At 38.5% G+C, this 21,043-nt stretch overlaps 1 protein-coding gene across 5 annotated transcripts in view; it reads right to left on the reverse strand.

Annotated features, from left to right (window-relative positions):
* The window catches only part of HSD17B11 (hydroxysteroid 17-beta dehydrogenase 11), an 80,780-nt gene that overhangs the window by 48,565 nt on the left and 11,172 nt on the right, over positions 1-21,043 (reverse strand). For 4 of the 5 annotated variants that reach the window (XM_053666364.1, XM_053666365.1, XM_053666366.1 and 1 more), the window contains exon 5: positions 19,283-19,420. In XM_053666364.1, the coding sequence (XP_053522339.1) occupies positions 19,283-19,420 (138 nt within the window). Of the gene's footprint in view, positions 1-7,954; positions 8,516-11,251; positions 11,369-19,282; positions 19,421-21,043 lie in introns of those variants that run through there. The other variant, XM_053666362.1, reaches the window with a different exon arrangement.

The raw sequence follows: 21,043 nt of genomic DNA on the forward strand, positions 1-21,043 counted from the left end.
AAGGGACATAGAGGAAAGAATAAAGAAATAGGACTTATTAAAATTAAAAAGCTTCGGCACAGCTAAAGAAAACACCAACAAAATGAAAAGGTAACCAACCGAATGGAAAAATATATTTGCTAATGACACCTTGGAAAAGGGTTTGCTCTCCAAAATATATAAAGAACTCACACAATTCTACTCCAGGAAAACAAAAAATCCAATTGAAACGTAAGCAAAGGACCTGAACAGACACTTCTCCGAAGAGGACATGCAGAGGGCCCAGAGACATATGAAAGGATGTTCAGCATCGCTAATCAGAGAGATGCAAATTAAAGCCACAACTAGATACCATCTCACACCATCATAAATAAATCAACAAACAAGTATGGGCGAAGATGTGGAGAAAAGGGAACCCTAGTGCATTGTTGGTGGGAATGCAGACTGCTGTAGCCACTGTGGAAAACAGTATGGAATTTCCTCAGAAAACTAAAACTGGAACTACCTTTTGACCCAGCAATTCTAGTGCTGGGATTATACCCTAAGAATCCTGAAACGCCAATTCAGAATAACCTATGCACCCCCATGTTCATAGCAGCACAATTTACAATAGCCAAGTGCTGGAAACAGCCTAAGTGCCCATCAGTAAATGAGTGGATCAAAAAATTACGATACATTTATACAATGGAATACTACAAAACAGGAAGAAAAAACTCCTACCCTTTTCAACCACATGGATGGATCTGGAGAGCATTATGCTAAGTGAAATAAGCCAGGTGGTGAAAGACAAATATTATATGATCTCACCTATAAGTGGAAACTAATCAACAAAACAAACAACCGATAAAACTATAACCAGAGACACAGAAATAAAGAACAAACTGACAGTAACCAGAGGGGTGGGGGAGGGAGCTAATGGGAAGGAGTCAAATCAAGAAATGTGTATAAAGGACCCATGAACAAAGACAATGGGTAGCAAGGAGAAATGAATGTGGGCGGTGGGGGGTGGGTAGGGCAGGGGAGAGTAATGGGGTAAAAATGGGAACAACTAATTGAATAACAATAAAATTTTTTTTAAAAAGCAAACAACTAAATTCAGAACATCTTCAGCATTCATTCCATCATCCACCTTCCAGAAGAGTAGGACTCTTCAGCCTCTAAGGTTACTCTGGGTTTCTGTTTACTACAATTGTGTTCACAGCTTTTCAAGTCCTTCAACAATTCCTATTACACAGGATTGCTAGAGGATTAAATGGCAAACTGTGCCTAGCATGTGGTTAACACTGAATAAAAAGAACTGATTCGCATTCTGTCAGCATGATATGCAAGGTGCACTTAACCATAATGGTTAAGGCCAAAGTTCATACATGTGCTGAACCAAGTGTTGAACTTCAGTTATCTTACTAAACTTACATTATCAGCTTTCCCTTAGCTTTTCTCCTCACTGTTCCACTTGTCACACTGTAGCAGGCATAATAACTTAAGTAAAAGAATAATCAATTACACATATTTCAAAATGAGTTGAAACTGACTGTACAGAGTTCCAGCCGTGATGGAGTCATAGGTAGGAACCCTTTACTTCCTCGAACAACCAAAAGGGGGATAACAACCAATCTAAACATAAACAATCAGAAGTGCCAGAAAATCAAACTGCATGAAACTCTGACACCAAGGACTTAAAGAAACACTCACCCATCTGGTAGAAGGGACTGAAACTGGCAGTCAGCCAGGTGGGCGGAGAGGAACTGTATGACCGCACAGGTGAGGGAGGGCTGGCTCAATGGGAAACTAAGTGAGCTGTAAACGACTGTGGAGGTTGCCACGAAGGGAGAAACTCCCAGTCTCACACAATAGAGTTCATTGGAAAGTGGGGCTAGAGCTGAGCAAGCCAGCCGCATTGTTCCCTCTCTGACCTCTCCCTCATAGACAGTACCACAGTGCAGTATAGGGGGTTGCCTTACTTGGGTGAATACTTAAGGCCCCGCTTCCCTACAACATAACAGGTGTGCTAAGACAAAGCACAAATGAAAGATCAAATCAAAATGCCAGAAAAAATGCTAAGTGACGAAGAGATAGACAACCTATCTGATGCAGAGTTCAGAACACTGGTAATCAGGGTGCTCACAGAAATGATTGAGTTTGCTTGCAAAATGAAGGAAGAAATGAAGGCTACCCAAAAGTGAAATAAAGCAAAATATACAGGGAACCAACAGTGAAGGGAAGGAAAATGGGACTCAAATCAATTATTTGGAACTGAAGGAAGAAATTAACATCCAACCTGAACAGAATGAAGAAACAAGAATTGAAAAAAATGAGGAGAGGCTTAGGAACTTCTGGGAAAATTTTAAACGTTCCAATATCTGAATCATAGGGGTTGTCAGAAGGAGAAGAACAAGAGCAAGAAGTTAAAAACTTATTTGAACAAATAATGAAGGAAAACTTCCCCATTTTGAAGAAAATAGACTTCCAGAAAATCCAAGAAGCGCAGAGAGTCCCAAAGAAATTGGTTCCAAGAAGAAACACATCAAGACACATCATAATTACATAACCCAAGATTAAAGATAAGGAGAGAATCTTAAAAGCAGCAAGAGAAAATGAGAAAGTTACCTACAAAAAGTTCCCATGGGACTGGTCAGCTGATTTCTCAAAAGAAACCTTACAGGTAAGAAGGGGCTGGAAAGAAGTATTCAAAGTCATAAAAGACAAGGACCTACATTCAAGATTGCTCTATCCAGCAAAGCTAACATTTAGAATGGAAGGGCAGATAGAATGCTTCCCAGATAAGGTAAGGTTAAAGGAGTTCATAATTCCCAAGCCCTTATTACATGAAATGTTAAAGGAACTTAGAAGAAAATCAAAACTATGAACAGTAAAATGACAACAAACTCAACAACTATCAACAACTGAACCTAAAAACAAAAATAAAAACAAACTAAGCAAACAAGAACAGAATCACAGAAATGAAGATCTCATGGAGGGTTATCTTTGGGGAGGTTGAGGGGAAGAATGGGAGGAGGGAAAGGTACAGAGAATAAGAAGCATAACTGGTAGGCATAAAATAGATGGGGAGAGGTTAAGAATAGTATAGGACGGCCAAGATGGAAGCGTAGGTGGAAATACTGCACAACCAAATTTAAAACCAACAAATATTTAGAAACAAAAACACAACCAGAACAGACAGAAAATTAAACTGTACAGAAGTCCAACAACAACAAACCACTCATCCAGACTCATAAGAGGGGCGGAGTCAGTGGCCATCAGGGAGGGATCCCAGCAGGAAAAGGCAGTGGTTGGCAGAGCTGGGTGCAGGGAGGAAATGAGCAAACCCAGTCAGGCACACAAGGCAGTTGGTTGACGTGGGACACACATTAGTGTACAGATAAACCAGGTAAAAAACGGGCAGGGAGAGAGACTGCCCAACAGGGCCCCAGCAACAGGAAATAAAGCCTAAAAGCACAGATTGAAAAAATCTGCGGGGGGGTTGACGTGCTGGGAGAGGCTCCCAGCCTCACAGGAGAGTTCATGGGAGAGACCCACAGGGTCCTACAACATACACAAGCCCACCCACCCAGGAACCAGCACCAGAAGAGCCCAATTTGCTTGTGGGAAGCGGCAGAGGGGACCAAAATCTGAGAGAGAGCAGAACAAGTGCCATTGCTCCCTCTCTGGCCCTGCCCCCACATATAGCATCACAACCCAGCCATTGGGTTGACCCACCCTGGTGAACACCTGAGGCTCTGACCCTCATACCTAACAGGAGCCACCAGATCAAAAAATTACAGCTCAAACAGAAGAACAAATCAAAGCCCTAGAGCCAATACTTCTAAGTGACCAAGAGATAGCCAATCTATCAGATGCCCAGTTCAAAACACTGGTGATCAGGATGCACACAGAACTGGTTGATTTTGGTTGCAAATTAGATGAACTAAGTGAAATGAAGGAAAATTCACAGGGAACCAACAGTGATGGAAAGGAAACTGGGACTCAAATCAATGGAGTGGACCAGAAGGAAGAAAGAAACAACCAAACAGAAAAGAATGAAGAAACAAGAATTTAAAAAAATGAGGAGAGGCTTAGGAACCTCCAGGAATCTTTATTTTATTATATGTTCTTATTTTATATTTTATTAATTCATTTTATTTTATTTTTTAAAAGTTTTTAAAGCAGATTTTATTTATCTTTAGAGGGGAAGAGAAGAAGAGAGAGAAAGAAATATCAATGTATGGTTGCTCTCATATGTTCCCTGTTGAAAACTGGCCTGCAACCCAGGCATGTGCCCTGACTGGGAATCGAATTGCGATACTTTGGTTCGCAGGCCTGCACTCAATCCACTGAGCTATACCAGCCAGGGCTCCAGGACACCTTTAAACATTTCAACATCTGAGTTATAGGGGTACCAGAAGGGGAAGAGAAAGAGCAACAAGTGGAAAACCTATTTGAACAAATAATAAAGGAGAACTTTCCCAATCTGGCAAAAGAAATAGACTTCCAGGAAGTCCAAGAAGCTCAGAGAGTCCCAAAGAAGTTGGACCCACAGAGGAACACACCAAGGCACATCATAATTACATTACCCAAGATTAAAATGAAGAAGAGAATTCTAGAAGCAATAAGAAATAAGGGGACAGTCACCTGTTGGGAACCTCCCTGCCTGGTTTCAGGAACTGAAACCCACCATGGCTAAGGCTGAGTGAGTGACCTTTGGACCATAAGCCACTAAGGAGATAAAGCTTATCTCCCTGGCAGGAGTGCTGCTTCTGCTCCTTTTTCCATAATTGGCCTCCAATGCTTGATCAGTTAGCCAATGACGGGTAAGATTCCCCAAGGGGGAAATCACCTGAGACAGGCATGATCACACAGAGGCCCCAGGAAAGGACTTGGGGGGCTATGGAGAAAGGGGATGATGGCCCCTCACCCCCCAGCTTTGACGAAGCCTGAGTCCTCAGTCTGTCTGTAAGAAGTCTCTGAAAATTCTTTGGCTATCTGCTTCCTCTGCCTGACTTAAGCCTGAAAACAATGACAGAGGGTGGTGCAGCCTTGTGCTGGGAATGGCAGGTTCCCTTGGTGATCTGGCATGAGAAAAAATTCCTAACAATCCTGTGAAACCTGCTTTGCTAAGAATGTTTTTAGTTAAATGATAAAGGCCCAAGCAGAAAAAAGAGTTTATGTTCCCAAAGTTCTATAGCCTTTTAGCTGACAGACCCTGATTTAGAAGCCTTAATGGGTCTTTGTATACATTCTACTGTTTACTGCCTGACAGTGATTAGTAAGTTGTACCTGAACTCCTGTGCAAAAAACCCAATAAAAAAGCCTGTCCAGGCAAGGGTCAATGCACTCTCCCTTTGAGAGGGTGGCCAGGCTGTTCTGAGGCTCTCCTCCCCCTTGAGTAGCCATGCCATCCCTTTTCCTCCATTGGACTCAGTAGTCCATGTGAACTGTCTCATGTCTCATCCATGACGCCACGGGCACTGTGAGCCAGTGCATGCGACAGTCACCTACAAAGGAGTTCCCATCAGACTGTCAGCTGATTTCTCAAGAGACCTTACAGGCAAGAAGGGGCTGGAAAGAAGTATTCCAAGTCACAAAAGGCAAGAACCTACATGCAAGACTGCTCTATCCAGCAAAGCTTTCATTCAGAATGGAATGGCAGAAAAAGTGCTTCTCAAATAAGGTCAAGTTCAAGGAGTTCATCATCACCAAGCCCTTATTATATGAACTGTTAAAGGGACTGATCTAAGAAAAAGAAGATAAAAAATATGAACAATGAAAGGACAGCAAACTCACAGTTACTAACAACCACACCTAAAACAAAAGTAAACTAAGAGGACAGCTAGATCAGAAGTGGAACCACAGAAATGGCAACCACATGGAAGGTTAGCAACAGAGGGGTGGCAGGAGAAGAGGGGAGAAGGTATAGAGAATAAGTAGCATAGATGGTGGGGAGAGAATAGACAGGGGGAGGGGCAAGAGTAGTGTGGGAAATGTAGAATCTAAAGAACATATGACACATGGACATGAACTAAAGGGGGGGAATGTCGGGAGGAGGGGGTGTGGAGGGGAATGAAGGGGGGAAATGGGACAACTGTAATGGCATAATTAATAAAATATATTTAGAAAAGAATAATATAGGAAATGGAGAAGCCAAAGAACTTATGTGTACAACCCATGGACATGAACTAAGGGAGGGGATGCTGGAGTGTTGGGGGCTGCAGGATGAGGGGGGATAAAGGGGAAAAATGGGACAATTGTAACAGCATAATCAATAAAATATACTTCAAAGAGAAAAAAAGAAACTGTACAGACTTCTAGTGTGTTTCTCATAGATACTATAGTAGAGTGCTACTACAGTATGGCTAATGTACAGAGGGATTGAAGTTATAGTATTCAAATGTAATGTTGATTTGGAAAGTAGGCATTTTTACTGACATGTCTTTACATCAACTAAATGTTAAATATAGTCCAACAGTAATTCTATTTTGATTGTCTATATTAGAAGAAAGTATTGGGTTGGCTAAAAAGTTCATTTGTTTTCCCAAAAGATGGCACTAGTAGTGCTTAGTTGTCTTTAACTTCATTCAAAACATGAAGTTAGATTTTTTGTTAGATTGTATTGTGACAGTTGTCATATCAATGTACATTTAAAAAATCAAAAATGGTGAATTATTGTGTAGTCATTTTAATGTTGAAGATGGCAGAAAAAATGCAACATTTTCAGCATATTATGCTATATTATTTCAAGAAAGCTGATAATACAACCAAAACACACACATACACGCAAAGATTTGTGCAGTGTATGGAGAAAGTGCTGTTGACTGATCGAAAGTGTCAAAAGCGGTTTGTGAAGTTTCGTGCTAGAGATTTCTCACTGGACAATGCTCCACCATCGTGTAGATCAGTTGAAGTTGATAGCAATCAACACAAGATGTTAATGGAGAACAGTCAGTTATACCACACAGGAGATAGCCAATGTACTCAAAATATCCAAATCAATAATGTTATTGGTGAAAATGAAAAATATGTCTTTTATTTTGTGGGAAAAATTATACAGACTTTTTGGCCAACCCAATAGTTGATGGAAAAAAGGGGAAAATTTATTGTAAGAATAATACTTTCTGAACTTTTCTTATATGTTATAGAACCTGAGGTATAACCTTCCTTAAATGTGCAGCGGCACTGAGATTACTTGACTTGTTCAATAAGTCAAGTGTTTAGGATAGCAACTAACACATGTTGAATAATTATAATTTCCTGCTTACAAAATGGATCAAAATCTTTTATCATGAATGGTCTGTGCCTAAATGTGGCCCTTTTGCTACATTTCACTGGGGCCAGTGACTCTGATTTATGTTTACTGAGTATGAACTTTCTGGTATAAGGACCAAAGTTCTTTACTTCATATATATGTTCTTCATGTGTCTCAGAGTCTTGAAATATTTTTCTTTAATAGAAATCCAACAAATCTACTTGGATTTTCAATTTATAGTTCTGAACTTCTATTACCATCTCAGTAAGTCTCATATCTGAGAAAGTCCAGACACTAAAAAAAATGAAAAAAAAAAATAAAGACCTTTGGGTACAGAACCCATTTTCCTTTTAACTTGAAGGTTAAGCCATGTTCTGTTCAAAACAAAAACCTGGAAACACCACAAGTTTACATTTGATCCACTTATTATTGTTGCCACTGATGGGCACATGTTCCCAATTCTCTGCCTTACATCCCAATCATGCTTTTTCACTCACAACATGTGTCCACTCCAGTTTCCTGTGCTGAAATGTTTTGCACCAAAATATGAGTTATCTCTCAGGAACAGTGGTAATGTGCAGGCCAAAATGTTTGAATGACATTTCCTACATCGTGTGAAGTTAGGAAACTTGTGAATTATATAAAATGTAAATGCAATTCAAAATAAAAATGTATCTTAATCATTTACAGTACAAATTTTGCAACACCTTCAGATGAGCCATGAAACCTTAGAAATGATTGTAAAACTGCTTTTATTCTTTGTCTCCATTTTCCATAAGGCAATTTCTAAGATATTTCTCTTTGTATTATATGAAATTAGCTTTCAGCTGGAAAACAGTGGTAATAAATGACGACTGCAAGAGCCTCAAAAAGGTGGTATCAAAGAAAGAAAAGTAATTAGAAAAAGCAGAAGTCCAAAGATTAGAATTCTTTTAATATAAGATAAATCAACTTAAACCCGATAACTGAATTTTCAAAAACAACAAGCACTTATTGTTCTTTAATTTACAATTTTTTAAAAAAAATTATTAATCTTAAAGAGAGAGGAGGAAGATGGGGAGAGAAAGACAGAGAGAAACAGATATTGCTGTTCTGCCCACTGATGCATTCATTGGTTGATTCTTGCATGTGCCCTGACATGGATCAAACCAGCAACCTTGGTGTATGGCTACAATGCTCTTACCAACTGAGCTACTGGGCCAGAGCTACTGTCCTTTGTTTTTATATCCAACGACTGCATCAAACTTAACATTGATCTTTCGTTTAAGAAGTACCAAGAAATGCTCAGGAAAGATCCTAAAAGAAACATACATGAACATAATTAGTAAGTTAATATTAAATACATTTTAAGATATCTTCTCTTAAAATACTTATGCTTATCATGTATCATGTCATGTTCATTTTAAACAAGATTAAGAATTTTAACACACAGTCACTACTATATGCCTTTTCCAATTAAATCCATTTCCTTTTCAAAAGGAAAAGGAAGGTTTAATTCTTTAGAGTAGAAGTGGCTTGAAATATTTAGTTTTAAAATAAATATACTCTATATTTTTTAAAAGATCTATGATAGTATATGTATAGAACTGAGCAGCTGAGATGCTAAAGGCTTTAAAAAAATAAAAAGCTGATGTTGCAAAGAAAGTGAGAATAGGAACTCATTTTACACTTTATTATCCAGTATATTATTAAAGTGTTCCACTTCGAGACTGGGGGAGCAGAACTGCTCAATGGAAATGCAGACAATACACTTGGTTTTGAGCAAAATGCTGAACAAGTAATTTAACTTTTGAGTTTAAATTCTTCACGTGTACACAAAAAATTAACACCTATCCCACAGTGCTATTTGAATAATCAGTGTTAATATAAAATGCCTTAAATAGTGATAGGCATCTGGTAGGTCTAATTTTTTTCTACCCACTCTATATTTAAGAATATTGAGAAATTTGTCACATTCCAATGAGTCTGAGAGAAATGAAACAGACTATGTAAGTCAGTGTAACTATATATAGACATCTGCCTAGAAGGTATTAAAATAAATTTTGGAAATTGAGAACTGAACATTCATAGTCAGAGGAAAATCAGGGCAATGTTAATAAGAGTGGTAATTATAAAAATAATAGTGGTATATAACATTTATTGAGTATTTATAGTATATTAAATATTTTGAATGCATTATTTTATTTATTCCTCATAGCCCTTTGAAGTCTTATTGTTGTCTCCATGTGACAGATAAGAAATTAAGCTTCAAAGAAGTTAAATAACTCATCCATGTTCATGTTGCAAGCAAGTCACACAAACACAGCTTCACCTAACTCCAGAGCACAAATATTTGGTCTCTATGTTAACGGTCTAGGAAACAGAATTAATTATTCATTCAGCAAACATTTTGATGCCTCAAATGTATGTATCAACTCTTCAAAGTGCAGGGGATATAGTGAGGACAACAGGCAAAATTCCTTCTCTCATTGAGTTACATTGTAAGGGACTGTAATTAGTGAGTGCTTACTTAGGCGATGTGACAAGTAAAATGCTACACACCTCAGAGGTTTTAACTCATTTACTCACCAACAAGATCCTTGAGCTTTGCCACCTGACCTCAAAGTATGCTCAACCATAGTTACTAGCACAAGGGGCTAAAAAAAAAACCTGACACAGGCCCCCATGGTTTTGGTTTTCTAATTTTTTTCAGTCTCTAGGTCAGTCGTTCTCAAAGTATAATCTCTGAACCAACTGCTTGTGGCAATTGTCTGTTAAAATTCAGATTTCTGGGTTTCAACTCAAACATCCTATATCAAGAGGTGAGATGCAGGAATCTGCTTTTTAAAAATTTATTTATCTTATTTATTTATTTTTATTTTATTTATCTTTAGAGGGGAAGGGAAGGAGAGAGGGAGAGAAATACCAGTGTATGGTTGCCTCTCATGGGTCCCCTGCTGGGAACTGGCCTGCAACCCAGGCATGTGCCCTGCCTGGGAATGGAACCACGATCCTTTGGTTCCCTGGCCTGCACTCAATCCACTGAGCTACACCAGCCAGGGCTAGGAATCTACTTTTTGAATCAGCTTCCCCAGTGATCCTGATACCCTACCACACTGGAGAAGCTTGACTCTAGGGACAGAAAAAGGTTTCTTTTCCTTTTTAACCTGAGCAGCCTCTTCAGTTTCCCCTCACTCACTGGCCAGCCTCATTGCCACACAGCTTCCCAGGTGAGTGATGAGACAGTGTGTTACGATGAGGCATTCTCTAAAGTAGGGGTTTTCCCATCTTGGCCATACATTAGAGTCACTGGGAAAGTCGCTGTGTGATCAGGCCACACTCCACACCAATCAAATCAGAATCCTGGGGAGTGGGTCTGGGATCTCAGCATTTTTAAAACTCCCAGGTGAATTCCAATGTGCACCCAAGTTGACTACTTCTCTAGAGAAATTATTCTAAATCTAAATATGCACACAAATCACCTGTGGATTTTATCAAAATGCAAATTCTGATTCAGGAGGACAGGAGATTCTGTATTCCCAACAAACCCCCAGGGGGAGCTGATGCTGCTGGCTGTGAACCACATCTGAAGCGGCAAGCCTCGAGGGTCTCTAAAGATATCTCTATGCTTCAGTCTGATTTTTCACAAAATAAGAGCTCAGTGATCACCTGTTGTATACTTAGGTGAATATACAAAAGTTAACTATGGTCTCTTTCAATATTATTATCCTATGACTCCACTATGTACTAATGTTTAAAAACTGTCCTTCTTCATATTCATTCATTTATAAGACAAGACTTCCAAAAGTATGCCAATTTCTTTCTTTAGAAAATAACTTGTGGAAATGATTCAGTTCATTTGCTCAATTACAACACCAATCTTGCTTCAATCACTAACAAAGATAGTTTAAAAATTGATGAATTCTTTAAGCCTATTATTTTTATTAACTTCATTCCATTTAATAGTACTTAACAAAAATTTGGTCTTCAATCTGAGTAAAAACATGTAATAGATAAATATTTATAATGCTGGCAAACTTAACTGTTGCTTACCTTTCCAACACTGTTAAAAAGCCTACAGAAGATGGAATAAAAATCATTTTTTGGTCAGTCAGGATTCCCTTCATCAGCTTGTTTACCACTTCCTCAGGTTCCAGGGTGGACCCCAAACTGAAACCAGAAGCAGTCTTCAGAAACACATCATTTCACTGAGGCTTCAGCTTTAGCTTAGTGTTAAACAAATAAGTTAAATTACCACAGGAACCACAACATAAGTGACCTGTAGCATCTAGCTGTCACAGATGCTTGAAAATGACAACTGCTTTAGCATTAATAATATTAACAATAACAACTATTTACTTAGTGCTTATCGTGGGCTGCCCACTGTGCTAAACATTTTACACAGGTTACCCTCCTGAAGCTTTACAACAACTGTATTATGCAAACGAGAAGTATGAAAATAACTAAGACTCAAAAATAATTTAGCTACATTAACACATAAATTCACTTTTAAATCTTTAGAAGCTTTGAAAAAGAAGTCAGATACCCTTTACAAGTGTTATTATTATATACTAAGACATTTTGAGTGAACAATTTCTAAAGTGTCAGGGGAATTAAAATATAGGGATGTGTCTGGCTCTAGGTCCTTGATCTCTCTCTACATGAAACCCTAATATTGCCTTTGGTTATCTACCTTTACCACTTTATCAGGTCTTCATTTAATTTTCAGATTTATTATTTACCGTATTTTTGGACCACAAGACGCACCTAGGTTTTAGAGGAAAATAGAAAAAATATTTTTGAAGCAAAAAATGTGGGAAAATATTTAATAACAGAAATAATGCAATATTTCACCAATGTAAATGTAAACAGAACTCAACAGCAGCATTAACAACCATTATTTCTCCCAAATTTGGGGTGGGAAACAGAGAGGGAGATGTGTCTTATAGTCTGAAAAATATGGTAGTTTCAATGTTACTTCTGCCCTGTGTAATCTCGCTGGTATATGCACTATTGAGAAGGTAGCCCCTAAAACGTGACCTTTGTTATATGGGTGTTAGGATAAATGCATTTAGCATGGAGCTGCACCAGAGTTGGTCCTGAGTTTTTAATATTTTACTAATAATTTGGAAAAAACGATGCATAATTAATTACACTTTGGAACTTTGCCAATGTCACCAAACTGTTTGGGTCACTAACATTTTGGAGAGGCAGATTTTAACTGTTTTGACTAGTTGAGAAAAGTGAGAGAACAAATTCTTAGGAACAAATATAGAATAGTTAATTCAGAAAGAGAAAATATGCAGTAAAAGTGGGACAAATGAGAAAAATGATATTGCACTTTAAAGTGAGCATGCTAATTAGATACATGAAGGAGATCAGAGCTTAAATAGGAAGACTGGAAAAAGTCTGGCCATTTTTAATAGAGAGAATTGTTTGCACAACATCAATGGAACCCGGCAGCCAAAGAGAGTGGACTGGAATGCACATGCGTGAAAAATAAAACTTCACTGTACTAGTCAGTGGGGGCAGGAGATGCCATTGAGTGAGCATGTGTGCTGTGTGACCACTGCGTTCAAATAGAATGAGCAATGAATCTGCATCAAATTTTGTGTTAAGCTTGAATGTTCCTCTCTGGAAATTACTCGGATGATTCAGAAGGCTTTTGGAGACAATGCAGTAAGTGTGACAGAAATAAAGGGTAACAAATGCTTCAAAGATGGTCAAGAATCTGTTGAAAGTGATCCATGTTCTGAAAGGCCTGCAATAAGCAGAACACCTGTGAATGTTGCACGTGTGTGGCCTGCAGTCTGCAAAGATTGTGACTGACAGTGAGGGAACTAGAAGCTGATCTGGGGATTCCAAAATCTACAGTGTTCAAGATTTTGACACAGGATCTTGGCATGAAATGTGCTGTGTCAAAATTTGTTCCATGGCTTCTGCTACCAGAGCAGAAGGAACATCATACTGCAGTTGCTAATGACTTGATTCAAACCACTACTCATGAGCCAGATTTCCTCAAGAAGATCATAACCGCAGATGAATAGTGTGTCTATGACTATTATCTGAAAGCAAAGACCCAGTCCACGCAGTGAATGTCACCTGGTTCACCACACCCAAAGAAAGTGCAGCAAAGCAACAGCAAGATTAAGACCATGTTAACTGTTTTTTGATTGGAAAGGTGTTTTCCATAATGTCCCTCAAAGCCAAACAATAAGAAGTACCAACTCAATATTCTTCGTGGGTTGAGAGATGCAATATGATGAAAACAGCCACAGCTATGGGCAACTGGTGATTGGCAGCTTCATCATGACAACGGGCCCGCCCATGCATCACATGTCTTGCAGCATTTTTTGGTGAAACATCAAATCATCCAGGTGACTCAGCATCCCTACAGCCCAGATTTGGTGTCCTGCAACTCCTAGCTTTTCCCACAACTAAAATCACCTTTGAAAAGGAAGAGATTTCAGACCATCAATGAGATGCAGGAAAATACAGTGGGGCAGCTGGTAGTGATTCCAACAAAAGATTTTACAGTGTTTTGAACAGTGGAAGAGATACAGGGAGAACTGTGTGAGGTCCCAAGGTGTCTACTTTGAAGGGGACAGAGGCGTCACTGTCCTGTGTACAATGTTTATCTTGTGTCTTTAATAAATGCCTGTATTTTTCAGAGACATTTGTGTGGCTGAATACTTTCTGGACAGACCTCATAGACAGGGTTGGTCAGAAGTAATGCCTGCTTGAGCGTAGTTCGTAGGGTAATAATATGGGTGCAATAATTTACAGTTTTAATTTGAACATTTCACCTAAAATGTCATGTGGTGTGCTTGAGCATGATATTGTTATGTTACAGAATTACATGCTTGATTTTTGTAATAAAAATGGGCCATTATTGTGCTGGACCCTATATATGATCTTTCCTTTTTTATGACAAATTGGGTATTTTGGTCAGGAAAATATGTCAAGGGACAGTTTACTGTCAATCTGAACCAAATAAACTATTTTTTCCTTTTTATTGAATTTAATGGGTGACATCAGTTAATAAAACTATATAGGTTTCAGATATGTAATTCTGTATCATCTGTACACTGTATTGTGTTCACCACTCCAAGTCAAGTCTCCTTCCATCACCATCTATCCCCCTCCCCTCTCCCCCACCTCCTGGCAACCACCACACTATTGTCCATGTCCATGATTTTTTTCTCCTTTGCTCACTCTCTGCCAGCCGCCAACTCTGCCTCCCTCTAACAGCTGCCAGCCTGCTCTCTGAGTCTGCCTCTATTTGCCTTATTAGTTCATTGTGTTCATTAGATTCCACATATGAGTGAACTCATACGGTATTTGTCTTTCTCTGACTGGTTTATTTCACTCAGCATTATGTTCTCCATCCATACCATCACAAATGGTGGAACTTTCTTCTTTCTTATGGCTGAGTAGTATTCTACTGTGTAAATATATTGTGTAGTTGTTTTATCCACTCATCTACCAATGGACACATGGGCTGCTTCCATATCTTGGCAATGGTAAATAATGCAACAAGAGCATAGTATTAAAAGGGCAGTGTACAGAATAGTATGTATGTTTCCATGTACCAGAAAAAATGCATTAAATTAAGAAGTATGGCTTCATAAATTGGGAAGCTATAGCTGGAAATATAATTTTCAATAAAGTGGTTACCTCTGGAAGAACAACACCTTTGAAGGGGCTTTTCTCTATATTATTTAAATTTTGTTTACAATCATAACACATTATTAGAAACCCAATAAAGGTATTTCCAATGAAATATTTAATATACATTTTAGATGATTATTTTCAGAAAAACACTTCACTTAAAATTTTGTTTAAAAAAAAAAAGCTAGGAATAGTAAGGCATTTGGAATCCAGAACCTATGGGGGAATTTCAAGTCTGCCCCTTTGGGGCTGTATGACTTTGGGCAATTTTCTTAACTCCTCAGACTGTTTGTCAACAAAGTGAGCAGAGTAATACTTACCTTTCAGAGTTTTCAGAAGGATGAGGGCAGGGGTAGACAAACTGGCCTGGGGACAAATCTAACCCTCCCGGATTATATATAAGAAGGTACCCAGACCTAGTAAGATACCTGGTATTTGGTAGACTTTGAATAAATGCTTGAAAAAGTGATTTCTTGAGAGCCAAGTCTATGTAATTAAAATAATTCTTAGAAGCCAAAAAATTATTAGAACACTTGATCGAATTTAATTCCAATAAAATCGGATTATGCTGTGTTACAACCTTTATAGTAAACTAGTTTCTTTGCACTGTTAGATGTGTAAATATAAGAACCAATAAATTACATCCTTGTTGTGCCTTAAAATAGAATATAAAGTCCAATATGAGTAAGACACAAATTATTTTAGATAAGTCACTTAGAGGTTTATTTCAGTTTCCTTCTTTCAGAAAGGTTGTTGTCTGTGTAAAAAGGAAAAAACTTGGTCTGAATCTCAGTTCTGCTACTTACAGGCAAGTGACTTGATCTCTCCAAGCAAAGTACTGTGGTGAGGTTTAAAAATTTACAGATTTTATTTAGTGTCCAGAATATAAATTCTGCCCTCTGATTAGAAGAACTAAGTTTCTAGATTAAAAACAACCTCACTTTTGGCCTCCACTCTAGTATCAGCTTATGTTCAAAGGGATTCATGTGGCAGGACCAAGCCCCAGACCCTTCCTTAGCCTGGTCATATTCCTGCGACTAAGCTACAATCCTGTCAGCTTCTATTTACACTCCCCTGCCTCACAGCAAGCTTCCCAGTTATTTTTCAATTGTAGTAGTAGAGCATTGCCAGGAGAGGGCACCCCTCCCCACATGAAGGTTAGCTTTGTGCATCATCCTGTGGGCAAGGGTAAAACATTCAATTATAATTTTAAAAATATGCTCTGTTTTTAATTGCTGAAAGTCTAAGTAAAAGACATTGACTCAAATATATTACTTTAGTATCTAAATTCTGAAAATATGAGAAAAAATTGACAAATTCTATTCCTGAGCATGGTACCTCTTTCTTTGACACCCCTTTCAGTTTTAGTGAACTCTTTCAATTGACTAATTTAAGTATATTTTATTGATTATGCTGTTACAATTGTCCCATTTTTTTTCTCCCCTTTACTCCTCTCTGCCCTACACCCCTCCTCCCACCGTATTCCTCGCCCCCCCCCCTTAGTTCATGTCCACGAGTCGCACATATAAGTTTTTTGGCTTCTCCATTTCCTATATCCTTCTTAACCTCTCCCTGTCTATTTTATACCTACCATTCATGCTACTTATTCTCTGTACCTTTCCCCCTTTTTCTGCCTCCCATACCCCCATCGATAACCCTCCATGTGATCTCCATTTCTGTGATTCTGTTCTTGTTTGCTTAGTTTTTTATTTTTGTTCTTAGGTTCAGTTGATAATTGTGAGTTTGTTGTCATTTTACTGTTCATAGTTTTGATTTTCTTATAAGTTCCTTTAACATTATACGTAATAAGGGCTTGGGCATTATGAACTCCTTTAACCTGACCTTACCTGGGAAGCACTTTATCTGCCCTCCCATTCTAAATGATAGCTTTGCTGGATAGAGTAATCTTGAATGTAGGTCCTTGTCTTTTATGACTTTGAACACTTCTTTCCAGCCCCTTCTTGCCTGTAAGGTTTCTTTTAAGAAATCAGCTGACCAGTCTCACGGGAACTTTTTTGTAGGTAACTGTCTCTTTTTCTCTTCCTGCTTTTAAGATTCTCTCCTTATCTTTAATGTTGGGTTATGTAATTATGATGTGCCTTTGGTGTATGCTTCCTTGGGTCCAATTTCTTTGGGACTCTTGGAGCTTCCCGGACTTTCTAGAAGTCTATTTCCTTCACCCAATTGAAGTTTTCCTTCATTATTTGTTCAAATAAGTTTTTAACTTCTTGCTCTTGTTCTTCTTCTGACAACCCCTATGATTCAGATATTGGAACGTTTAAAATTTTCCCAGAAGTTCCTAAGCCTCTCCTCATTTTTTGAATTCCTATTTCTTCAATCTGTTCTGGTTGAATGTTAATTTCTTTCTTCAGTTCCAAATTGTTTATTTGAGTCCGAGTTTCCCTCCCTTCACTGTTGGTTCCCTGTATATTTTGCTTTATTTCACTTTGGGTAGCTTTCATTTCTTCCTTCATTTTGCAAGTAGACTCAGTCATTTCTTTGAACACCCTGATTACCAGTATTTTGAACTCTGCATCTGATAGGTTTTCTATCTCCTCATTGCTTAGTTCTTGTTCTGGAGTTTTGATCTGTTCTTTCATTCGGGCCACGTTTCATTGTCTCAGCACACCTGTTATGTTGTAAGGGGCAGAGCCTTAGGTGTTCACCAGGACGGGGCAACCCACCTCTCTGTGTTGTGGCACTGCATGGGGGGGCGGGGTCAGAGAGGGAACAGTGCTGTTTCCTCTGCTCTCAGCCAGATTTCAGTCACTTCCCCTGCTACCCACAAGCAAATTTGGCCCTTCTCGTGCTGATTCCCAGGTGGGTGGGTTTGTGTGCATCCTAGGACCCTTTGGGTCTCTCCAACAAACTGTCCTGTGAGGCTGGGAGCTTCTCCTACTGCCACAACCCAGGAGTTTTTACACCAGAGGTTTTAAGGCTTTAGTTCCCCACGTTGGAACCCTGGGTTGCACAATCTGTCTCGCTCCCCAGTTGTTCATCTCGGCTTATCCACACGTGAATGTGGGACTGCTCAGTCCACCAGCAGCTGCCTTGAATGCCCAGTCCACCCACTTGCTGCACGTTCTCTCCACCGCAGCTGCCCTTTTCCGCCCCTCCTACCAGTCTGAATGAGTATCTTTAACTCCTTGGTTGTCAGACTTCTGTATAGTTTGATTTTCTGGCATTTCTGGTTGTTTTCTGTTTTTAAATTTCTTGTACTTCTTTGGTTGCATAAGGAAGCAAGGCATTTCTACCTATGCCTCCATCTTGGCTGGAAGTCTCCTAATTAATTTTTAGTGAGACCTAATCAACACATCGCGTTGAGTCAATTTATGATGTACAATGTGATGTACAAAGAAATGATAATTATGTGATGTGATAGAGGTGTTAGCTCACACTATAGTAGTAATTGTATTACAATATATATGATACACTTATATATTGTAATACAATTACTACTATAGTGTGAGCTAACACCTCTATCACATCACATAATTATCATTTCTTTTCTGTGGTGGGAACAGTTAAAATGTAGCTTCTTAGCAACTTCGAAGTTTTTAATACCATATTGTCTATAAACATAATGCTGAAGAAAGTGAACAGTTTACTCATTGTTTCCACAACCCTATGTGTAATGTATGTCAGTTATACAAAATTTAGACATTTAATCTGCACATAGGGAGATGTCTAGAAAGATGTTCATCAAAATATCAAGAGCAGTTTCTACTGGATAGAGGGTTTTTAGAAATTTTAAAAAGAAACTTTCTTCTTTGTATGTGTTAGACTTTTTAAAAAAGTATACAATATGTTTACAAAGATATTAAAGCTATTCCCAAAGAGAGGAAACATTAAAATTAACCTCAGAGCAGGTCCTTACAATTTTATGTGCTAACCAAGGAAAGACCATGGTCTCGTACTCAATTTGGAAGATAATCTCTAGCTTACTAATGGAAAGTGTTTTTCACATTGTGGTTCTGACTTATGTCTATCAGAATTACCTATGATGCTTATTAGACATATGGTACATAGTTCCAAGTCCCCATCCCAACTGGTAACTACCCTCTCCCAACCAAACCCAGTAAACACCAACATCTCTGGGGATGGGTCCCCTACATGGTTCCTAAGCACTCCTGGTGAATGTGTGTGTACTTAAGCCTAAAAACCACTGCTTTGGGGAAGAGGAAAAGGGAGGATTAGCAAGTTCGCCTGTCTCCTTCATATTTACATGTGTATACATTCTCTCCCTGCGTCTCTCCACCTGTCTTCCCACAATCTACAGAAGCTGAACCTGAACTGCGCTCAGGGCATTGCATCTCAGGTGTTTCAAGGATCAAAATACTTCAGAAAAGCCACAGAATGGCTCATATTCATGCAATCACCAACCCTTTTATCTCCATTTCTGTCTCAACTTACGCACTGCTTGGGTTTTTGATGAAGCCAGTGTTTATGAAAGTAGGGCAGAGACATGAGGTTTTGACTCCGGTACTTTTTAAGGCAGCCAGTTCGTCAGTCAAAGCTCTATGAAATCCCACAGCAGCAAACTTGCTTGAACTGAAAATAAACAGAGAGAGGTCACAAAATAATTCAAGAAAGTTACTACATGTATTTTGGATGGCTGTTTTCCTTGGTTAAGCCATCTGAGAAACACAGGCAGCAGCTGAATCTCAGTGCCCTGCCCAGACCCACTGAATTGGAATCTGTATTCTAGAATATCCTCAAGTAAATGTATAGGCACATTGAAGCTTATGAGCACTGACATAGAACACTTACTGCATCACAACATCAGTTATTAGAGTGACAAATGAATAAGCTTAAATGTATTGTTAGAGAAAATTGGTAGTGTTTATTTTGTTGTTTCTCTTTCCATAAAATTTAATAACACTGTAGGCTGCTCATTATTTGCTTTAATATGTTCAATGAATTCATTGCAAAATGTCCCTGCATAAAACCAATTCTTCCTTTAGTCTCAGTGTGACTTCCTCAGAGGACTTTCCTGACCCCTAGTCTAAAATTATTTCCCCATTGTATAGTAATCTTCAGTTTTCCACGACAGCTCACTTTAGATTCGTAATTTAATGTTCATCGGGGTGAACTTTTTGAACGTCTGTCCTTCATAATTTTGCCACAAGCTGCACAACTGCTGTGGTCTACAGTAAATCTGCAGAGCCCGACACAATGCCTGGGTCAAAACAGGGGCTCAGTAAGTACTTGTCAAATGAACAAAACAAAGTGCAAAGTCATTCTTATTGTCCTAGTTCCCTCATTTGAAAAGAGAAGGGACATCAATCATATTTCACTGGAAGTGAACATCACACTTCCAGTTAGGTGTTTTGAAAAGCAACTTTATAGAGATACAATATGACATTATTAATTTAAAAAATTATGTGAAGTATATATGAGAAAATCTGAAATTTGAAAGTGCGCAATTCAGTGGCATTACCAGACAGATTGTTCTTCTACAAATCTGTGTGGATTAGCGGTTACGTGCAGAGCACCTGTACATTCTTGCCAATCAGCCTGTGCTTTGGAAAATACAAAGCTGTGAAAAGGAAAGCTTTCACCCCCTCCACTCTTTTTTTTACAGCTTAGACATAAAATGAAGACTTAAAAAAAGAAAGATTGAGAGATTCAATTACATAAAATGTAAATCTTTTATACCTTGAAAAAGCAAAACGAACAAAAATAATCAAACCTAAGATGGATGACTACATGTCAGACACGGTCCTCAGTGACTCGGACGCATTATGTCCTTTAACCCACACAGCAACTCCATGAAGTGAATGCCACAATGATCCCCACTTATTACAAAGGAAACTGAAGCCCCAGGGGTGGTTATAGAAGTTGTCCAAAGACACAAAGAGAACGGTAGAATCGAACTTTAAATCTAGGGAATAACCAGGCCTCTATATGATATACTCTAAACTTTATCAGCTCCCAACCGAGTTAAGAGCCAAAAAAACTGGTAAAGCATTTGCAACGTGTAAGACCAGGGTAAGGGTTACTATATGGAAACTTTTATAAATGAGTAAGACAATACTCTAATGGATAGATGGCTAAAAAACATTAGCGGAAAATGCACAAAATAACCCCAATAGGTTTATGCATATTAAAATATTTTACTTCAAGTGTAATAAATATAAATTACAAAATAAAATAATTTTCACCTAGCAGTAA

This window comes from Artibeus jamaicensis, unplaced genomic scaffold (genome assembly GCF_021234435.1).
Source record: "Artibeus jamaicensis isolate MK-2021 breed Jamaican fruit bat unplaced genomic scaffold, CSHL_Jam_final contig_452, whole genome shotgun sequence".
In the NCBI taxonomy this organism is placed as follows: Eukaryota; Metazoa; Chordata; class Mammalia; order Chiroptera; family Phyllostomidae; genus Artibeus; species Artibeus jamaicensis.